The following is a 22,949-nucleotide window of genomic DNA, read 5'->3' as shown; positions in this document are numbered from 1 at the left end:
GCTTAATAAATCTATTCTAAATGTCTATTAGCATCTCACCCTGCTTATTCACAGTTTGTCCATTTTTATTGCAGGATAGAAATGTCAGTGCCACCAATATGCTACATCATGCTCACCTTTACATGACACGTTTCTCATAAAGAAAGGTCTGCACATCAATGTGTTGTTCTCCATGATTTATTAGAAGTAATTAACATTTAGACCGTAATGGCCAACAGGTCCTGACAGAGATGAGAAGATGACATGATGCTGTGAGGTTGCAGGACAGCCTGAATGCACTGAAGAGCTATCCTGAACCTCAGACTCCAAAGAGGCCCCACAGAGATCCTGTTTTCAAGCCTCCTCTTCATTTAACATGCAATCTTCATGGGTCAGAAACTGTTGACATTACTTTCTATGTTTAATTCTACCTTAGCATCTCATTACAGTTATCTCATTAGAAGGACAACACTGTATGATGAATCAGAGATCTAATTAAAAATACGCTGTGTGTATAGTTTGAGCAGGTATCTACGAATGTCAGCTCGGATGTCAGAAATGTTGACACTTGGGTGCCACCTCATGGTCGGCTTCCCGTCGGGTCCCACCAGAAACTTTTCAAAGTTCCACTTGATGTCGTTGAGCTTCAAAGGCTGCCAGAACAATCTGTCTTTGGGGTCGCCGAAGCTGTCTCCAACAGGAGGGCAAGAGCTCTGCGCGGCAGAAAGCACAAGATTATAATGTCATGTGATCAATCTCCACCTTACAGAGGTCTGTCAGTAGAAGACCAACTTCTGATCTGCTGCATCTCTTTAAAAAGCAAACTAATCACTTACGAATAAATAAAATCAACTTCCTATTCTTTATCCATTTCAGGAAACCTAATGCCAGTGATGGAAGAGCATTCTGATAAACTGCCTCCAGTGATGTCACTCAGCGGCCACATTGCATCATGGGTAATGTAGGAGCCAGGCTTTAATAAGGAAGAATGAATGTGTGGATTCAAAAAGTGATATTTTTGGTTCTGCTGCATCGATCCTGATCGTTTGTGTTCAACTGTTCATAAGGTCCAACAGTGTTATAGGAGTATAGGACTGCCTTTTCAAAACCTGCCAACATTACCCACAATGCAATTTATCAGATTAGACTCAACTACTTTTTTCACATATGCAGAAGTTCATCAAGACCTGTAAACACACTTGAATTTGTATAATTGGTCGAACTAAAAAAAAGTTGCATAAAAGTACAAATAGCTAAATATTATACTCTAGTACAGTACTTGAATAAATGTACTTATTTACTTTCCACCACTGCGTAGAGAGAATGTTTTTAAGTGGCTCCTGAATCAAAACAAAACCATTAATAGCCTTTTATATTTGGAAAGTACCTTTTGCTGGGTTTGGCTGTGGGTGTGAACATATTTATGGACCATTTGGTAAACAAGGGAGTGTGACTTCTGAGGTCAGAGTAATGAGTCTGAGAGACCAGCGCCAGTAATACATGTTGCGATCCCCCTATTGACCTACAGTATACAGGAAGTCCCACACTTTCCTAAGCAGACCATAAACGTACCTTAAGGAAAGTGTAAACCTCTTGCTCGTCTTTTCCATTCACATCACCTTTCTCCAACAGCAGGAAGTTTGGAACGAATCCATTTCCTGGTCGGACATGCCTGGAATCCAGAAAGAGGGCAGCTTATCAGTGGACGTGCCTCTGAGCACTCTGAGGCCTGGCAGCTGCACTAGATTCACTACAAGCCGAGTGAAACGACACAGTCTATTGAAACGTCTTTGCTATCTCTGCTATGCAAGTCCACCGGTGGAACGTGAGCCATAAATTCAGTGCGTGTTCGAGAAGCCACAGGCAGAAACTGATCTCACTGCCAAAGGATGCTTCCCTGATTAAATTAAGCTTTGTTGATTGACAGATAGAGGATTTACCAATATTGCAAATTCCTCTCTATATCCAGCTTTGAAAGGTTCTTATGTTAATATATATGGTCTTTTGAGAAGCTTGTGGCTCAGGTTTCCCAATCTCCTACAGGCTGAAATAAAAGTCCAGATCTTCCCTTTCAGGTTTCCAAAAAAGGTTTCTGTAGGAAGGTTTTTACCTAATTTCAATGACACGTAGCACTTTGAGCTGATTTCTTTAGTTGACTTTGTAGGAAGTACGACCTGACATTGATTTGCATTGAAAGAGAAACACTTCTCACTTTAAAGCTGGCAGAATTTCATTGTTTCCCCCTGGTTCCTGTTTCCCAAACTGGTTGCAGGGAAAGCCGAGGATGGTGAGTCCGAGAGGTTTCATCTCTTCGTGTAGTGCATTCATTTCTGACGACCGAAAGAAAAAACAAGCAGGTTAATGTCTCGCGCAGAGATTCGTTAGTCTGTACTGTGACACGATGTCTGTGGTGCCGTTTCTTACCCACATACTGATAGGTGTATCCTCAGTACGTGGCCACATTGACGAAGAGGACACTCTTGCCCGCGTAGTCTCTGAAGTTTACAGTGCAGCTCCCATTCAGAGTCTTTGCCTTGTATTTGTAGATGGTGTCATCCGTGGATGAGTCACACTGCTGTGGGTACACACACACACACACACCGATCAAAGCAGGTCACTTGTTTCAGCTGGCCAACCGCCAACATCAGTACTTCTGTAATGTATTTCCTCTTTCTGGATATAGTATGCTGTATGTATGCAAAACAGCAAAGCCTGCAGAACATAATGGGTTCACTCTTTGCTTAGAGATTTGCATTTTCTACAACACCCATCTTTTTAGCCAACAGTGTATACTGACCTTTCTCACTTCATACAAATGTTTGATCAAGGGTGATGGCACAGTGTCCACAGCGAGTCATTTTCTTGGAAAAGTTTCATAACAACAAAATATTGTTGCGTAAACATTAAAAGCCAATCTTGTTGCTACACGTTTATGTAGTAGTGAGCAAATATTTCACAACATAAGACTGCTGGTTCATAGTCCTGTGGCAAGTTCTTCATTTTACAGGAAATGTGAAAAGAAAAAATTATTTCATGTATCGATATGAAAGATCATGAACTTGAAATTGACCGACAGTGAGATGATAAACGAGTCATAGATCTTTTTCCAAGCGACTGCATCTTAACTGTGAGGCTTTGCTGCTTTTGTTTGTCTTACATGAAGATAAACTAAATATCATTACGTTTTTAACACCGGTTCGACAAAACAAGACATTTGAACGTCTCACTTTTATTAAATCAAGAAAACAAATCAATCCATAAAGAAATTAATTGTTAGTTGTAGTGTCAACATCATACCCTTGCCGAGTGAAAGCTACAACTTGTTACCATGTGGGCTGAACTGTTATCGCCCGGTGTCTCAAAGAGAACAAACAATTCAGAATCAGACGTTATCTAAGACGTGTGTAGCTGCAGGGAAAACTTTAAATCATCCACCAAAGTGGATTTACTTCTCACTGTAAGCAACAAGCACACGCAGGAGCACAAAGTGTGTGTATTGCCAGTAACATCTGTTTGCATAACTTTGTCAACACATGCCAGTGTGTGTGAGCTCTGAAAGGGGTCTGGGGATGAACACTGATGAATAAAATGAGCAGTGTCCTCATCTTCAGGTGCAAAGAAACCTCCAGACTTAACCTGGCATGGTACATTCAGCACTGACCTTAAGAGAAGTAAAAACTCACCATCAGGGCTAATGAGACATGACGCACACTGCTAAATATCTGTGTAGCAGTGAGATGATGGTGTGTTTTTACGTAATTGCCTTCCATTAGAACAAAAAAATAGAATAAAATAAAACATAAAGGCTACAAATACTCATTTTCCTCCTCTGCTGCAGCTCAGTTAATGTTAACCCTCTGCAGGTGTGAGCTGAGAGCACAGTGATGTCGTCCTATACCAGGCTGTCACGTCTGCCTCTCTCACCTATCTGGGCTCATGAATATTAAGGTGCTGGGTATCAACAGGTACCTGTCTGAACGAGGCTCCCGCGGTGGGTCGCAGTAGACCGAGCAGCAGCAGCGGGACGAGGGGCCACATCGCGCCGCCGTCCCTCCCCGACATGATGACTGATCGCTGTGGACGTCCGTCTGCTTCTCCCTCAGGATATGTCTCTGCTCTGCCAGGGGGCGGAGGGGCCGCACAGCTGGCTCAGATGACGCCCTTTGCTGACGTCACGACGCACACGATGATAGACCTGTGAATTAATGAATATATGAATGATTGATTGATTATCTATCTATCTATCTGTTGGGAAGTTTAATATCAGATAGATCATCACATGTTTGTTGTGCAGCTTTCCTGTGAGAGCACATTTATCTTATTCTCCAGCTAAGTCAAGAGGGTTTTAAAATATATTTTTAAATGATTTATTTATCTCGAGAAGCAGGAGAAGTGTCTTCTTTCATGCTTCAGTTTATCAGAAACAATTCAAAAGATTGTGATAACATGTATGTGTGAGGTTGCATAAAATGGAAAACAATCAATTTAAGTACAAATATCTCAAAATGTCTCATTCAGTAATGAATGTTTTGCTCTCCCTCACTGTTCACTTTCCCTTATTAAGACAATCTGCCCAAAATAAAGAAACCGAGGCTGACTGTGTCTCTGTGTGTGTCTGTCACTCTGAGCATGCCTGGTGCTAAACCTACTGTGAACATTCATAAACAGGTTTCAGTGCGACTGTGGAGAAATCTTATATAAGAAACTGGTTAAATAACAGTCTGTTGGAGTGACAGGTCGAATTTGGCTGAATCTCCATGAACACAAAATGATAAGCATTACGTGTCCTCCGAAGAGGAGAAACACTGTTTGTTTGATTTTTATTCATGGATCATTTCTCCTCTCCAGGATCAGCTGTTGCCATGGTGAGCTGGTACTTGGCCATATGCCCTGTGGGTGGCTGACGGGCTCTTTCCAGTCCTGTTAGAGCACCTCATTGATGACATTTTACACAGTGGTTACTTCAGGTCTGTCTTATTGCAGCAAGGCGACATAATCAAAGACAAAAAGTCAAAAGAGATGAGAAAGAATTGGAAAAACAATGTGACTACAAGAAAGTAAAAGATGATCTTGGTATGCTTTTTGATTAAGTATCTGAATTTGATCAGTTATTTCATTGTATTTATTTCCATTCCTCTGAAATACACACAGTCTATGCAGCCAAACTTGAGTGTTGTTAGATATCAACTTACGCAATTGTTAGTTTCATAACATTCTCACTTTTACTAGCCTCCCGATAGCAGGAACTGGTTAATATGCACCACCGCAAAAATTGTGAAATGTTTTATTTCTGCAATACTGTACTGGTCAGTTTAAATGTGTGAATTTGTTCAGTCTACAGGGACTATTGGAACCACTTCCTGGGATTTTACAGAATGTAACAACTGTAACAACAACTTTCACAGTTACATTTTTATTTACCAGGATTTGCACAAATTATGATCGAAGTTAAGAAGATGTTGCAGGTTTTTCATGCTTAATAAGTTTGGTGTGGGCATGGATGGATTATAACACAATGTGCCCCTGGGAACAGACACATAAGGGATCCCACCATGCATGTGGCACTTATGTTCATTTTGCTTCTACTTGATGTCCTTCAGAGACATTTCTGATGTTGACCACAAATGTTAAGTGCTGCTGTTGGGAGAAAACTGCACTGCAACTTCAACGCTTTGTTCATACTGGATATGAATATAGGTTGTCATTTGCAAATGGATCTTCAAATAGTTAGGCAGAGAGATGAAGAAAAAAGGTTCATCAATCACATTTGTATATACACAAGATCATTCCGTCATCCTCAGAGACTCACAAGTAACCTTTAATTAATACAGTTTCTTTTTGTAGCTCATATCTTTCTTACATGAGCATCTTCTGTTTCATTCAGTTCCTACTAGGAACAAGCAATTCAAAACTCTGTCACAAGAAACAAAGAGGACAAAACATATTGAATATAAATGACTAAGATATACATTTCTCTATTTCTACACATGATAAAAAGCTGTAGGAAACTTGTGATGCATATTATATTATTGTAAAGCCCTCAAGGGGCTTTGGAGGGCCCTGACCCCTGAGCATATGCACAAGCCTATTCAGTAATCCAGTTGCGGGTGGGGCTCGCAGTTCCACCTGTTGACCACATGAGGTCGACATTGAGCACACTGTGTTTCCTCAGAGGCCAGACAACTAGCGGTGACTTCCATGCTCGCAGTGCAGTCAGTGAGCCCACGGACTCGGCTGCTGCTCCTGTCAGAGATGGCGTCTCTTCTGCAGCCAGATAGAGTCGTCTATCTGGTTCGTGGAGAGAAAAAGATCAGAGCACCTTTATCTCAGCTGTATTTCTGTCGCTACTGTAGTGAGCTACGGTCTCTGGAATGTGTGTCTCACGAGGTACGTGAACGTTTTTCCTCACTATCCTCTGGTTTTGACAAGCTAGCTGTTAGCTTTATTTGTCAGCGGCTACTTTGTTGTTAGCCGGCTTGCTAGTAGCTTTGACTTGTAGGCGGGGTTAGAGCAAGCACCACGCGCTCTGTATGGCTTAGCTGCTTGTCAATCAAGGTTCTTTCCTACAGTCTCCTCATCTCATTGGTTGCCAGCGACGTTTAACTTCCGTCGGAGTTAGCGTTATCGCGAGCTCAGCGCTAATGGGCCAACAAGCTAGCAAGCTCTTGCTATTCTTTGAGGTTGACGTTAAAGTGATCAGTTTGCTCACATGTAAAGAATATGAACAGCATGTCTAACAAGAAAAATCTTTCTGTTATAACGTTAGTCCACCACAGCTAACGTCATCACTGTCTAAATCCGGCTTGTTAACGTGGCTAACAGTTATGGACACCACACCCAGACTGATTAAGCTAGCTGTTTCATCTATTGCAACCTCATATCACCAGTCAGTGACTTGTCTTTGTAAATACGGGAGTACTGACAGTTCATACGATTAACCATCTGCCTTGCGTCATAAAAGCAGAATTGGTACCTCTCTTGGTCATTGTACCACACTGCCTCAATAAATGCTAACGATATTCAATGATAATCGCTGTTATGTATGTAGCAGTTAGCAGAACACTGATAATCCAACAATTGGGAAAACAGGGCTAAAAATAAACTGCAGACTGACCCCTCTCTTGTCCCCCAGGTGGACTCCCACTATTGTCCAAGCTGTCTGGAGAACATGCCGTCTGCAGAGGCAAAGCTTAAAAAGAACAGGTGAGACTGATGCATAGAGAAAGCTGCATATTTACATTATACAGTACTCCTGCAGGTCACTGTTGACTTTGTGGTCTCCTTACTTCATCTTATTTATGTCATTATTGTCCGTTCTTTCATTCCTGATGATCTGTATCTTTGCCGCAGGTGTGCGAATTGTTTCGATTGCCCATGTTGCATGCACACACTGTCCACTCGGGCCACCAACATCCCGGCTCCTCTGCCTGATGACCCTACGAAGACGGCCATGAAGAAGGCCTACTACCTGGCCTGTGGCTTCTGTCGCTGGACCTCCAGGGATGTGGGAATGGCTGACAAATCAGTCGGTGGGTGCTTATGTGATGCGGTCATATTTACAGCACACTAAGAGGCATAAACAGTATAAAAACACTGTAATGTGTCAAAGTCCTGCTGAAGGTCCACAGATGCTCATTGAGAAAGCTGTTATTTGTTGTATTTGTTTCTTTTGCCGGTCTTAATCTCATGTTTTGGTGAATTTTGTTCATTGCAGCCAGCGGTGGATGGCAAGAGCCAGAGAACTGTCACACCCAGCGGGTGAGTTTTCCCCCTGTGGTCATCTAAATTCTCATGAGTTGCTCACATGTTTCCTGATGAGGCGTTACTTGTTTTTTCTGAATAAGTGTCACCCACAAATAGCCGGCCAGAGGCAAAAGACAACTACATGCGTAGTTGCTGAGGCCTTAAATCTGCCACAAGCAACAAATCATAAGTGCTTCTTTGTCATTTCATCACAATATATTAGTGGTTAAAGCTAATTATATTGTGCTTTTGTGCACCTTTACACCTTCAGTTATTGTACCAAATCAATTTTAAGTGTTTTATTTCAGTGATTTTCATTGTAATTGATTATTATTATTATGCACTTTTCCACATTTCTGAAGTTAATTTAAGGACTGTTAACCTGTTTTTGAGGGAATACAACTGTTTTAAACCTGTAAAGCCTTCCTCGATTATGGTTACTTTGAAGTACATCACATTCATAGATGTAAAATCAGTGTGTACTGTACTGTGGGTGAGGGTGTGTGGTTACCCTGGTTCAATTCTTCGATTCTCTTGTTTTATAAAAATACAGGAAGGATAGATGATCAGTCCCTGGATGATTTTTAATTTTTTTGTTACCCTACAGATCAACAAGCTGATCGAGTATTACCAGCAGCTGGCCCACAGAGAGAAGCAGGAGAGAGACCGGAAGAAGTTGGCCAGGAGACGACAGTGCATGCCTTTGGCGTTCTCGGTACTCTGCTCCCTCTGAGTCCACTTCAGCCTTTTCAAAAATGTCATCATGTCTTCTTCTTTAACCTTTTTAAATGCCAAGCAGCTGTTGTCTCACTGTAATTTGTTACAAAATGTACAGGTCCCGTTTGAAACGGCAGTGATATGAATTTATGACGATATTATATGATTAGCACACCTTTAATCAAAGCAGGAGGGAATAATTTGCTGTATCTGTAGCTGAAGTGTTTGGTTGCAGTGCAAGATTGAAACCATGTCTATACTTAGGAGAATGAATATGAAAGCTTCTGAAGTTTTCTTTGAAAATATTCTCCATCCACATTGACACTTGAAAGCAACAGAAAAACACCAGTTTATTCTGTCTGACAACAGAGCAGATAATGTACATTTTCATGTTCAGACCCCCTGGTGTGGACATGGTCTTCATGCTTCTGGAGCTTCTTGCCGTATAGTTTACACTTCCTGCATTTTGCTTTTACAATAATTAACATCCAATAATGCAAACCAGTCTGTCCTGTTGTGTATTGGAGCCATTTTTAAACACCGGACCACTGTGACGTCCCGCCGTTGTTTTCCATCACTGATGCATTTCTGTTGCTGTTGCTGCATGTCACCAAATGCCACTAATGTTTGCTGAATCGCTTGGGTTTCACCTGGTTCTTTGTTCTCTCTTTTTTTCCTTTGCTTATGCACTCTGATATTTTTGGTTTTTACCCCCCAGCAACACACTATTCATGTGGTGGTGAGTTGTATTTTTCACAACTTGGGTAGTCTCATCTTTACAGTAGTGCTGTCTTCTCTTTATCTCTGTTCCTGTCTAATCTGTTACTGAGTGACCTCACAGATCACATGAATGTCTCCTTGGATAAATGAGACTGAGATCCACACAATGGGAGCCTTTATGTTGATTAGCGGGAGAGAAGAAGTACAAGACTTTGTGTAACCAGATCAAAATAGGTTTCATACCAAGTCCCCAACTTTCAGCTGATACTCTTCCTCTACCCTGGGCAGAAAGGCTCCTGTTGGTGGTTCTTACCAGATGAAATTGTTCTTGGCTTATTTATTATTTATTGAAATGTCAAGTACCATTTCTTTCCATTTTTTGTTTTTTAAAAGTTCTCTTAGCTGTCAAGATAAAAGTAGCCGTGTAGAAAAATGGTTGTAGATTTGATAATATCATAAATTCTCTTTAATCCTCCTTAATTTTCCCAGGCAGAAACTGATCTTGTTTTTTTGTCCTATAAATTCACTCAGGAAAAATATGGCCTTGGAACCAGACTGCAGAGGCAGAGGCCTGGAGCTCCCATATCAAGCCTGGCTGGCCTTTCGTGAGTCGTCTTTTGTCATATACTGGAAATTGCTCCTGCTTTGCGCTTGTAAAACTAGGTTAAGAAACACATTTTCCATGTTAACATCCAGTGTACATGCATATTATTGGTGACTTAGATAAATGGACTTCTTACCTTCCAGCAGCCACGGTTTCATTAATTCCAGTGTGCCATGGAAATGAATTAGCAGAGCCTTGAAACTTGGCTTGAGATACATATATAATCCATCACAGTAAACAGTTAGTCACCCTTAGTTATTTATTTATTTATTTTTCAAAGTTACATCATCACTTTGGAGTAATGCAGTTTTGAGCGAAGACCATTTTTAACTTTGACCAGCGAGATGCATTCAAGGACCTTCCTTCACAGCTGAAAATTAATAATTGGCTGACAAAAGGCGGTGTTTTTGACAAAGTATGCTGTCAGATGCAGGAGACAAATGTAAAGCAGGTCAGGACATCATGAAAATTATTATGTAAATTTGTTTAAAAAAAAATGGTAGCTGTCCAGTAGTTAAGTGTTGCATGTCAAAGTTCCTTGAAGGCACCAACACTGACTCCTCAAAAGCTTTTTCAAAGTCTAAAGCTGCATTCTAGGAGTGGCCGAGCATACAATAATCTGATTTATCACAAAATATGTAAACAACATATTTAGCACATATGTCCATATAAGTCTCACGCATATGTTTATAGATGTGATGTACAAGTCAGTCGCCATATATCATCTGCCTCAGCAAACTGCATCCAGAAGAGGTCATAACCCAAACCACCTGCACTGTTAGTAGCTTTGTTGTAACGTGTATGTGGCCCGAGTCTCACTATGCGTTACAGTGTAGCCAGCATTCAGTTTACATTAATGACATTTTCATTGGAGATACGACAGATTGTTGATGGCAGTATTTGTGTCTTCACCAGCCTCAAAGAGGGCGAGGACCAGAAGGAGATCAGCATTGAACCGGCCCAGGCCCTTGATGAAGTGGAACCCCTGCCCGAGGATTGTTACACTAGGCCCATCAGCTTACCAGAGGGTAAGTTTGTTTGGAGCTCGCTAATCAATACTGTTGTTTTTTTTCCTAAGTATTGAGGTGGAACTGAATCAAAGTGTCATTGTGTCCTCCCAGTGACCACGCTGCGTCAGAGGCTTCTGCAGCCCGACTTCCAGCCTGCAGGAGCGTCTCAGCTCCACCCCAGACACAAACACCTCCTGATGAAGCGCTCACTTCGCTGCAGGGTCCGGTTTTACTCTCCCGTTTCAATTAAAGGCTGTTGTCTTCATGTAGATGCACATTAAGATAATAATTCTTCTTTTTCTTAATTTTCTCCTCCAGAAATGTGAGCACAACTTGAGCAAGCCAGAGTTTAATCCCACTTCAATCAAGTTTAAAATTCAGCTGGTGGCAGTGTGAGTATCGGTCATCAGATTCTGTCCTAAACACGTGTTTTCACGATGATGTTGATCTTATTTTAATTAATGGAAAACATGAAAATGAGCCTGAAGCTCCATGTAGTTTAATTAGATTAAAATCCCCCAAAGTTTGATTTTAGCCTAGTGCAATTATGAGCACATGTTCAGGAAATTTTTCACGTGAAAGTAGCTAAATCTTAAACAGATTTTTCACATTTTTAAATGGAAAATAACCAAAGATTACACAACATTTAAAGCAGTGTCCTAGAAAATAAACTCTGTTGCCTCTGTTAACTGTTTGGGGTAATCTGTAATGTTCAAATTGCGTGAGGATGTTTTTAGGAGTTCCTTTTTATTTTTATTTGGCAAGAAAAACTCTTAACTTTTTATTAATGTGGTTGTTGTGTAATGATTGTCCTTCTGCCTGTTCCTCCACAGGAGTTACATCCCTGAAGTGAGAATTATGTCCATTCCTAATCTCCGGTACATGAAGGTCAGTTTGTGCACTGCCTCTGGCATGTCAAGTGTATCTGTTACATTTTGTATTCATTCTGCTCACAATCTTCACCTCAATAAGTGGAGTCTTGCAGTAACACAGCTGCTAAAACCAAGTATTCAACTTTGTTAATAAAACCTAGAGCAAACCACGATGACTTCAAGATATTCGAGTAGAAGAAGCTTTTAGTGTGAACTTCACAGAGATCTGACGTCTTTAAAAGTTGTGCAGTGTGACCGAAGTATAAGTGGACTCTTAACTTTTCTCTTTTCCTGTTTATTTAGGAGAGCCAAGTGCTTCTGACCCTGACCAACCCAGTGGAGAACATCACCCATGTCACACTGTCTGCCTGTGAGGAGGAAGATCCTGATGACATCAACAGCACTGCCAAGGTATTTCACTATACTTTGTCATTTTATTTGTAGTCGCAGAAAATATCAATTAGTGGCTACTGCACAAATACTTATTACTCTCACAGCGGCTATCAAACATTGACACTATGATTTAAACACTGATGGAATAATGGAGTGCCTTTCATTGACTTTCAGGCAGGATAACAAGAGACTGCGCCTGTTTGCCTTTAATGAGACTTGAAGCTAAAAAATCAATAGTTAATTATATTCATGCTTAACCTGAAAAATATGTTAAATCTGAAAATTTAAAAATCAGATATTTCTCTCTGGAGTAAGTTAAGACTAATCCTGAGCCAGAAGAGAGCTTAATATTGGACTTGAATTTGTTAGGTGGTCAAAAACATTTCAGTAGGATCATAACTTTGTCCCTTGCTGTCTGTTGGATACGCAGCTGTTTACAAAAACTATTTTGTAAGGTAATTAATTATATGTTAGGGCTGTGTGGTCGGGAGCACTTCTGCCCCACATGGTGTCAAAACATGAATGATTGGAGCAGAAGTACAGAAGAAACAGGCAGAGTCACAGATTGTGGCTGGTGTTTACCACCTGCCTGCTCTTAAATAGTCTGCATTTTATTGCCAACCAGCTTTAGACACTTCAGCTCCTTCCTGCTGCCTGTCCCTTGCGGAATAGGTAGCCTTGTCGTCATCTCATATGCAGAGTAGTTGTGTCCCATTTTTACCTCCATCTGTCAGCTGTCACGCGTGCAGCTAAGACTGCCGTGCTCCTGTGGTAGAAGGTCTGCTGAACATGCCTGTTGCCAGCAGCCGCTGCGAGGCTCTCGGTGACTACAGGCTGTTTGTCTTGGCCTCTTTAGTGATGAAGTCATGGACCGGACAGGGTGAGGAAGAGCTCCTGGCCAAAACAGAGCATCTTCATGACCCATTTCCACTCACATTAAGGCCAAACAGAGTGTGCAGTCCTGTCATTCTGCTTGATCTGATATTCAAACACCTGGAGGGCAGTGAGAGCCATGCCTGGTTGATTTCATCGACCAGCACTTTCCAGGGATGGCTTGGCTCACCTCTTCCGATATATATTATGTGTTGCATCTGAACATTATGTAAGCTTGCTGATGATAGTCGGATCATTTATTTTACTCGTAAATGTGATTGAGATTCCTTTCGTCCCTCACAGATGACATTGACTTGTTTTCTGAGTAGTGCAAACATAAATCAGTTGTATTGGCACCAGAGTTTTAGGACACTGAAAAGTAGGGATGGGAGGGAATTCTTAACGGCGTTTAACGATTAATGTTGAATAATTTATATTTCTAGGCGCAAATGGTGCTTTTAGAAACTTCACAAAGGCCTCCTCATATGACAGAAAATGACAAAGTGGTAATCCATAGAGCCACAAGCTGTAGTCAGACTCCCAAAGGAACAGACCAGAGCAAAAACAAGGGAAGGGATTATTTGGATCTGTACTATGACTAGCCGAATATTTCACAATACATTGTTAATTGTACCCTTGTTTTTTTTTTTTTTTATCAACCGTTTTTGTGTTAAAACATGAAAATGCTCCTCATGGTATAACAATTTGTGTCTGTAATGTAGCACATAAAGTTCATTTACCAGTTTTTTTCTCTTTCTTTCTATTGAATTCTCGAGTTACATATATTTCCTCCTTATTGAGCAACACCAGAATCTATGAAAATTACATTTTTTACACTTCAAAAGATTATCTACAGACCAAAAGATGTCTCTCACTTCATCCAACAGTCTATTCTTAATGTATGTGCACCGAAGTCTTCAATTTCCGACATCAATCGCGTGCATTTGCATATCGGAACATGATCGGCTTCCCCAATTAGTTATGATGTCAAGGAATCGTGCTCGTACTTGAACGTCTCATACTCAGACCTAAGGTAGAGCCGGAAAACTTTCCTCCTTCAGCAAATCAATGTGAAAACAACCTAGTGTCGAACTCTGAACATAAATCATTCTGCACAGTTAAGGTCAAACATCCAAGTGAAGTATGAAAACATATTTTTCAGTTGTTAGATTCTGTTTTCCTACAGAATGTCAATATACACTGACATTCACACGCCTGGAAACAGAAAAGTGATATGACTTTCAAAAATCTTATTGAATGTTGAAACTGTTTTTTTTTTAGGTTCTAGTACCTACCAAGGAACTGGTGTTGGCAGGAAAGGATGCTGCTGCTGAGTATGATGAACTGGCTGAACCTCAAGACTTCCAAGATGACCCAGAGTAAGTTAATACGCACAGACAGACACACACAGACAGACAGACACACCCTCACAAAGAATTAATAGCATGAGGTAACTATTAACCCGATCCCTCTGTCTCTTCCACAGTGTTGTTGCCTTCAGGAAATCCAACAAGATTGGTTTCTTCATCAAAGTGATCCCTCAGAAAGAAGGGGATGCCGACGTCATGGTTTCATTGAAGATCCGACATGACTTCCGCAACCTCGCGGCTCCCATCAGGCCGAGCGAGGAGGGAGCCGAACCCACCACCGAGGCCATTTGGCTCACGCACCATGTAGAGCTGAGTCTGGGACCACTCGCTCCCTGAACATGAATACTACATTCACCATCAAACAGTATAGTGTTGGGTTCTTTGAACTAATTTCTGTGAACTGTGGGATGAATTTAATATTACAAATGATTTCTGATTCTGCTTATTGATCTGTAACAATTTTTTCAGATCTACTTGGCATACAGTAATTTTTTTCTTAAGTTGCGTCATCGGATACATTGCAGAGCGTGATTGCGTGATACTCCAAGTTATAGATCTTTATGAAACCATAACGCAATATAGGCTGCCAGATAAGTTCATCAAGTTCAACCTCACTTAATGACTTTTTTTGTTTGCTTTAATGTTGCTATATGAAATATGAAAAACATGGAACCTTTACAGTACTGTATTTCACCATCATCATCTTTAAACACTATACAATCTATCAGTAAAAGGCACTTTTAGTGTGAGGTTATTCAAAGCAAACAGAACCTTATATATTCATGTAATTATTATTAAATGTTTTGTTTCACGTGTTTTCTGTTGCTGGAATGTGAAAAAGGATTTGTCACGGTTGTACATACAGTATTTTCTTAAATGGCAAAGCAACTCTTAACTTCCCAGCCTCTGTCTCAACACTTGTGTGTTTTGTCTTATTGAATCTATTAGCTTTGAAAAATTGTTTTTTAATTTATGTAGAAAATTGCAGTTTTTGTCAAAGATAAGAGTGAGTGGTTACACATTAATACAACAACATCCAGATTACAGAAACTTTAGACAATAAGTGATGTCGATGAGCAGAATCAGAAATTATAATAAAGAACAATCTGAACAACTCCCAACAGTGCAGCACACGCCTCTGCGCTTTTCGCTTACGTATCCTCGTCAACATCCTTTTCTGCAGACGATAGTATCGTATTAACTCGCATGCTTCAACTATAGTGAATATCGCACATGTTAGACAATGTCATCACTGATCCTATACTGTTTTCTTATCAGAAAGGTTCCTCTTGGGTTGAAGGTGATACCTGCCTGTCATTTTACTATAGTCTGAAGTCAAACCTTCATTGGCACTGTGGAGAGGATGTATTAGAGCTCTGTAAATTACAAATAAAGTGTTCATCATTTAAATGTATTGAGACACTATAATTCTTTTTTCTGATTCAAAATGTTTGGTTTTGTAGACTTCACTGACCGCTCTGTCGGTGTATATCGTAAGCTGCTGTCATGTTTGGTCTCAAGTGTGTTAGTAAAACAGAGCCTTCCAACCAACAGTTAACCCTCTGTACCGGTTAATAAACTAATATGATACTGTAACACACCTCTCGACCTTTTTTTTTTCTTGGGCTGACTTGACTTTCAAAGCTCTTTGAGTCCAGTGTTGTGAAAAGTACTCAAAAGTCATACTTGAGGAAAAGCAAAGATGAAATATTAAATGTTAATGTTAAAACATGACTTCGGTAAAAGTGACAGTCACCCGTACGCAGAGTGAAAGTCATTAAGTATCCGATAAATTATAAACACATTTACATGTATATATACACTCTGGGTTGCCTTTGGGAATGAAATGTCCTGTACTGTATAAACACATTTCAGATCTGATATTCAGTATTTGTCGGATTATCACGTTTCTTTTTATCTGATTGCTGATTGTTTTAAAAATGCATAACTTTGGCTCTGTAGAATGCACTCTGCAGAGTTACAAGTAACTAAAGTGATCCAATAATAGTGGAGTAAAAAGAACCGGTGGTGGAAAGAGCACTGCAAGTAAAACTACTGGTATTATAATAATACTTAAGTAAAAGTACAAGGAATTCTTTTCAAAGGCAACCCAGAGCATTAGTTACTTTTCAACCATTGATGATTAATGCTTCACCAATAGCAGGCAATCAATCAAATTGGCCCATTTGTGATCAGATAGCTTTATTGGCTACAAAAATGCAGATGGAAAGCTTTAGATGTTATTCAAATTGAACTCAGTACGGAAGCCCTAAAGGGCCATGATAACGAGTTAATTTCATTTGTTTTCTCGAGATATCTCTCGAGTTATTATCTCGAAATAACAACTGTTGTTTTCCCGAGATAACGGGATAATTTTCTCAAGATCTTGAGAAAACAAAACGATAGTGTAGTATATTAAATCATTGCAGGAAACATCATTCAGTGTAGCAATGTCAGAGGAGCAGGAGCATATCGATCACTGCGTCACATATCTTTTCAATCAAGGCCTGACACAGGCTGAAATAGCATTATGCCTTGCTATTACAGATAATATACACATTAGTGTGCGTAATCTAAAAAGACGGTTAGCAAGGCTTCAGCTACATTATATCGGCAGCGCAATCTAAGTGAGCCTGATGTCGTCATTAGCTATATAGCTGACCAGCTACGAGGTCCCGGGCGTCTCCATAATCTCAGGCCTATCATATCACAGTCATTATCTCGAGATCTCAAATTAATTATATCGTTATCTCGGGAAAACAAAGTTTTGTTATCTCGAGATCTCGAGAAAATTATCCCGTTATCTCGGGAAAACGGCAGTTGTTATTTCGAGATAATAACTTGAGATCTCGAGAAAACAAATGAAATCAACATGTTATCACGGGAAAACGGAGGAAATAAAATGTATGAATGCATGGCCCTTTAGGGCTTCCGTAACTAAGTAATTAAATAGATGATCTGGTGTAATGCATACTTAAGTATGAGTAAAATAACAGACTCAAAAGTAGTTACCCAAAAAACTGACTTCATTACAATAATTCTACCCAGTACAATATTTATCTCCAAAATGTAGTGGAGTGGAAGTATAAAGTGGCAGAAAATGGAAATACTCAAGAACAAGTACCACGAAATGGTACTCAAGTACAGTACTTTAGTACTTAGTTACACTCCATCACTGTCTGAAATATGGTGAGTGAAACTCCTCTGTGCGTCCGCTCTATATTCATTCTCCCCACTGGGTGGCGCTGCAGGCAAACAGTTTTTACAGAGCAGCTGCAGGGGAGAGAGCTTTGAAAAAACATAAGAGAGCACACAGGGACATGTGTTCTTCAGTATGCTCTTGAATGACCCGACGAGCTAAAACAGTAAATGTGATTACAGTAATGTTTGGCTGAGAAGTTAAAAAGCACCGAGATCCAGACAGAGATATTTTAATAATAACCCCAGCACAGCTAGATGTTTTGTGTTTTTTGTTTTTTTTCAGGATATGAGTCATGAGGATAAAATGTCTCCTTGTCAACAGCGGGAGTAGACTAATGGAATTTGTGTTCCCACAGATAACATTTTGTATTTAACACATATCGGCCCTGCTTGGTGATGCTTTGCGCACATGGGACAGTTTATTGCCTCTGAAAAGGCAGATCAGATCTGCGTGATGCAGGCCTGGTGCAGCTGAGGCCCGTCTGCTGTGTAAACAGACCCACTCGGTCTGGGTAATAAAGCCATGATTTTCTTTTATCTTCGGTAGATATAAACAGCTCAGAAGAGTGGCCTGTGTGCGAGCCATAAATCACCGCTGAAGATGAGGTAATAAAGCACACATGGAGCAGGTCAGAGCCACCGAAACAGCCCAGACTCCCACTTCAAGCACAGCTGATGAGAGCGGTAGCCGACTCTCAGTGCACTGCAGTGGCGTGCTGTACCTGCACTTGCTGGGAGATTGCTTTCCTGCTGGGAATATCATATTTTATTAAAAGAGATGAACTCGTATATACGTAGTCGTGGCTGTAATTTAAATAAACAGAGACGACAGAGAGTGAAGATGACTGAATTGCATATAGCCGAGGAGATTTATGCAGAAACCCTCTGACTGACTCATGAGCAGAGCTTGAATGATGCCCAAAAACACCGTCTGGAGGACAAATTCTGCATTCTTCTGGTTAGGATAATATTTTCCTGGATCAAGACTCGAATTATTTCATGCTCGGCATCAGCGTGTTCTTATTTGTAGAACCTCATTCTGTAAACAGCACAGAAATTTGACCTGTGAGCATGTTAAGGGGATTAGAAATTAATATCAGGGTGTTCCAGCAGTGTCGACTAAGTAAGTGGCTTAGTGAAAAGACTTTCATGTCTCTCCTTTCCTCTTCCTCTGTTTTGCCTCTTTTGAAGACTAACATCTTTATTTATAAAGACAGACCCGGCCAGCCTTGACCAGATGAGAAATTCCTCACTGAATTACAAGTTTGACTGCACCCAGGACTTTTCCGCAATTACGTCAGCGCCCAAACCGCCAGTAACTCACCCCACAGAGGAAGCATGACACAAGCAAGTAAAAAGGAAAGCTACACCTCCACAGCAGCAGTAAATTCCCTCCATCTAATAAAAAGATGGCATCGAGAAGTCTGCACGACTATCATTTCTCTATGTACTGTCATGGATCAACTGTACAGTGTGTACTGTTTATGCATGAGGTCTGCCTCCTTCATTAGATCTGTCAGGTGGATAGATATTGTCAACATGAATCCTCAGAGGAGTCTCTTCACATCTTCCCAGAATACTTTGGAAGCACAAAAAACCCAGGAGCTCTTTTTTCCTTTACATCCCACTTTCTTAGGTTGAGCAGTAGGCCTTGAGGTGCTCTGAGTGATTAATCGCCTCCCTCATTTTCGGCTCACCAGACCATCATCTGGTTAATTAGAGGTAACTGATGATGTCTACCCAGATGAATAACTGTAGGCATGTGGGCCGGGAGAGCCAAACCTGTGAAACCTTAGCTTTTCAAGAGGAACCCCCCCCCTTTCTCTACGGTACCCTTTTTGTCATTTTCTCTCAATCACCCTCCATTTCCTCTCGCTTTCATTCTCTGTCTGCATTCTGATGGCTGTAGGTTAGTTGGAATGTTGACTTTGGACGCCTGAGTTGAAAAAGATCACTCTGAGAAAGCAGCTGACCCTCGACACCCCCTCCGAGGCCCCTGTCAGAGACTCATACTACGGGCCTGTGCTCCGTGCTTTCATTTATTATTTGCTCAATTGCTCACCGGGTGCATTACGTGTGTTGGGGCACAAGAGTGTCAGCGCCCCGAGCCAAGGCCTGCGCCACAGAGTGGGGCCTCAGGGGGATCACTGAAGGCACTGGAGGGCTGAAAGTCTGCTGTTTGTTTGGCATCTACCACTGCATGGAAAGACCAGAGTGTAATTGAAATCAGACTATCAGGATTAGTCTAGTTCAGAGAATGATGTAATGTTTTGACCATATGTTACTCTGTATGTTACTCCATCACTTGGTTCCCTTCCCAAAGCGTAGGAGAGAGGTCAAAAAGTAGATACCTCTGAAATGACAAAAACACTATGAGCAATGTGAACTGCTGACGGACGAGCTAGCAGAAGCTACAATTGGTAGCAGTCCATGTTAATAAGCTTCCCCCTATTTGTTTTGAGTATGAATTTGAGAGGCGGCTGATTCTTACATATTGCACCTTTAGCGTCCTAATTAGCGTAGAGATGTTGTAGAGATACCAATCTTCCCATGTAACTCTGCAAGAAACAAATAAGTGTATTTCCCAGATTTAAAAGAAGGGCAATTAGCACGAACACTAGTGTGTGCTGAGTTGTGACAGTGAAGTCACAGGACATTTCACACTGCAACATAAATGACACTCATTTATTTGCTTAAATAAGCGAACAGAGGAGAGCTTGAGTTCCCCTGACATTTATAGAAAGGAGTTGTGCAGCTGCCACACTAAGATCTTAATTCAGTGATGCCCGGTACAAGATAATGCTCTGTGGTCTAAAAGTATCCACCTAAACAAGGTTTATTAATTTCCAAACTGAATTACACGCCCCAAAGACATTCAGCCACACGCCAGCAATAATACAAGTTCAATAAATAACGGATTTCAATTAGGGCATCACTTGTAGCAGAAGTACTATTGTCGTCTCACAGTGGATGGTATAGCCGGAGGCACCTTGGGCAGCTACTGTAAGCCCCATTAGATCCTGCTGATAGCGTACTGGCAGCTGAGAATGTGGGGATGGATGCTGAAGACAGAGGCGGCTGGTTTCCGCTTTGCAGCCGTCCCAGGGCGTGCGGCCAAACCCACAGAAGCCCAGCCCAGCACGACCCACCATCACACCACAAATACTGTATATCCACATCCAGTATACACACACACAAGTTCCCATCGCTGAGCAGCGCTGTATTTCACCCAGGAGAGGCTAAGTTAAATCAATGTAGGGAATCAATGAGAGCTTCATTGGATTTACAGGGCAGGAATATGAAATGTCAAACTGCAGATGGGGATTTGTTGTAGACTCTATCAGTGGCACATTGCACAGGCTGAGAGGCCCTTAAAAGGCTAGAGGACAATAAAAAGCCCCTGCAGAAGGAGCTCTGAGTACACTGCGGTGTGAGTAAACAACAACAGATTTCAATGCTTTCATATCAACATGGAGCGTTAGTGCAGTTTTATACATAATTATACTGTCTTATGCACAAGAGATAGCATATATTAGATGTATTTATGTAATTTAAAGCAGACATTTGCCCCTAAGGCATCTCAAGATGATTAAAGGAATGATGAATAATCCTGTCAGAGAGAATTGTTAATTTATTCTTACTTTTCTCTCATTTTTGCTTGTTTTCCTTGTGGTATATTTGTACCTTCAGGCCTTTTAAAAGTCCATCAAATGAGACACATCTGAGAAAGGAAAAAAATCATTACTTACATCCCATGGCTGCACTAAGGCCATACCCTGTAATGAGAGGTCACAAGTATGGGTCAAAAGCCAAAACGGTCAACAACCTGTGGTCTATAACAGTATTTCAGTGACCATCCAGCAGTTAATCAGTTGAACATTATGTTGCTCGTAGGCGGGCGAACTTGCACAGCTCAATAGTTAAACTGTCAATGTTACATCCACCATTTTGTCAGATCCGTGACCGAGCAAATACCGACAGGCATCTTTGATCTAGTTTCCAAAATGCCCTCCGAGCTTAATCTGTAGATACTCTTCATTATTTCAGCTGTTTTGTGATTGTTGAATGTTTCTTTCATTTGATCTGTTTAATGATAACCAAGCTAAACATTATAAATAATGTCACTGTTTATTTCCTGTTGGGGTAACTTTATGAATTTTACCTTTGTGGAGAACTTAATGTTGAACTTTTGAGACGTTACATTTAAACTGGGAAGTGGGAATTTCCAAGTTCCCAGTTGGAAATTTCAAATACAAATACTGTATGTTCATATATGAATATCATTAGACATTTTTATAACATATAACATTTGGTTTGAGTCTCAGATTTTGTTTGCTAAACTCATTTGGTGTGTAGGGTTTTATTAAATTCCCCGCATAATAAATCATCTTGCAGCTGATGCAGCCACAGGTGTAGGGCGTTGTATTTTGATTCAATATTGATTAACTTTATTGAAGTGATCTTGATTTCCACCTGCACACTTTGTGCTCTAATCCCCAATGATTTAATGAGAACATCATCTGTAAAAGAGTTTTATAGATACTCAAGCTCAGCTGTGGAAACAGAGTCCGACTCAAGATCCCACAGGGACTGTCGGCAAACAACAGTGCTAACACACACACATTTCCGTCATGCCCAAGGAATTTAAGACAGATTTGCCATCCCCTCTAAAACAATAAAACAAGGAACAAAGAATGAGATCATGATGACACAATTTGTGTCAATCCATTTTGAGGCTGTGTAGTCAAAAAACAGACATGAGCCCTGATAAGCCAAAGAGGATGGAGACTACATTCACTAGTGTTTAAATTTCCAAACATTCATTATTTACACGGTAATGTCTGTCTGAGGACTGTTGTTTATCTACAGACTGTACTGAGGAGTGTTTCACCGTCAGGACGTCCTCAAGCATTGCCAGGCTGCTGTGATGAGGCTCTGGGTCGAGCGGGGCCTGTCTAACCCATGTTGTTCTCTTTAATTTCCTGTTGATGGAGCTCACAGATCTGATTTCCTGCCGACGCGGGAAAGATAATCTTGCTGCCAATCCGCTGACTTTGGTGGGGGAGAATTTCACTTCAGTGAGCCACGACGACTTTATCTCAGACCTCCCCACACCCCCCACCATCACCACCCTCACAGCTTGCAGATAGGCCTCACTGGATTTTCACATCTGTTGCGTGTATTGTCATAATTTAGTTTTCACAAGACTTGGCAGGAGAGAGTGTACAAGAGGGAGTGAGGACAAGAAAAGAGTCATTGTAGGTAGTTTATAATTCATTATGAACAACAATAAACATAATCAATTTTTTACAATGCCTTTCAAAAGCAACAACTTCATTAACTCTGGTTTTATATGTCTGACATTGCTTAGTGTATTGTGGCGTAGTTTTAGTGTCAACCTAAACTCTTATTAAGTGTGTTTGTCTAAACTCTAATCATATTGTCTCATTACACTTAATATGAGACA

General features: G+C 40.8%; 2 protein-coding genes across 3 annotated transcripts; one reads left to right on the top strand and one right to left on the bottom strand.

The window, feature by feature from the left end:
- Nucleotides 1–161: 161 nt before the first annotated feature.
- On the bottom strand, nt 162–4,101 carry gpx3 (glutathione peroxidase 3). The gene is made up of 5 exons (XM_084353924.1): nt 3,949–4,101; nt 2,404–2,554; nt 2,192–2,309; nt 1,552–1,651; nt 162–692 (listed from the first exon to the last, which is right to left on the bottom strand). The coding sequence occupies exons 1-5, from the start codon at nt 4,039–4,041 to the stop codon at nt 471–473; spliced, it is 684 nt and encodes a 227-aa protein (XP_084210050.1). The 5' UTR covers nt 4,042–4,101; the 3' UTR covers nt 162–470.
- Nucleotides 4,102–6,179: 2,078 nt separating this feature from the next.
- On the top strand, nt 6,180–15,877 carry dctn4 (dynactin 4). 2 transcript variants are annotated; one of them, XM_084352759.1, is made up of 14 exons: nt 6,180–6,366; nt 7,112–7,182; nt 7,330–7,508; nt 7,694–7,737; nt 8,330–8,437; nt 9,158–9,178; nt 9,691–9,764; nt 10,679–10,791; nt 10,885–10,994; nt 11,092–11,165; nt 11,607–11,661; nt 11,949–12,056; nt 14,193–14,290; nt 14,398–15,877. In XM_084352759.1, exons 1-14 carry the CDS (start codon nt 6,232–6,234, stop codon nt 14,615–14,617), a joined length of 1,410 nt encoding a protein of 469 aa, XP_084208885.1. In that variant the 5' UTR covers nt 6,180–6,231; the 3' UTR covers nt 14,618–15,877. The 2 variants fall into 2 exon arrangements, with proteins under 2 accessions (XP_084208885.1, XP_084208886.1); XM_084352760.1 differs by lacking the exon at nt 9,158–9,178.
- The last annotated feature ends 7,072 nt before the right edge of the window (nt 15,878–22,949 follow it).

Source organism: Pagrus pagrus, assembly GCF_965226575.1.
Source record: "Pagrus pagrus genome assembly, chromosome: 5".
Taxonomy (NCBI): domain Eukaryota; kingdom Metazoa; phylum Chordata; class Actinopteri; order Spariformes; family Sparidae; genus Pagrus; species Pagrus pagrus.
This window is presented reverse-complemented; position numbering and strand designations above follow the sequence as displayed.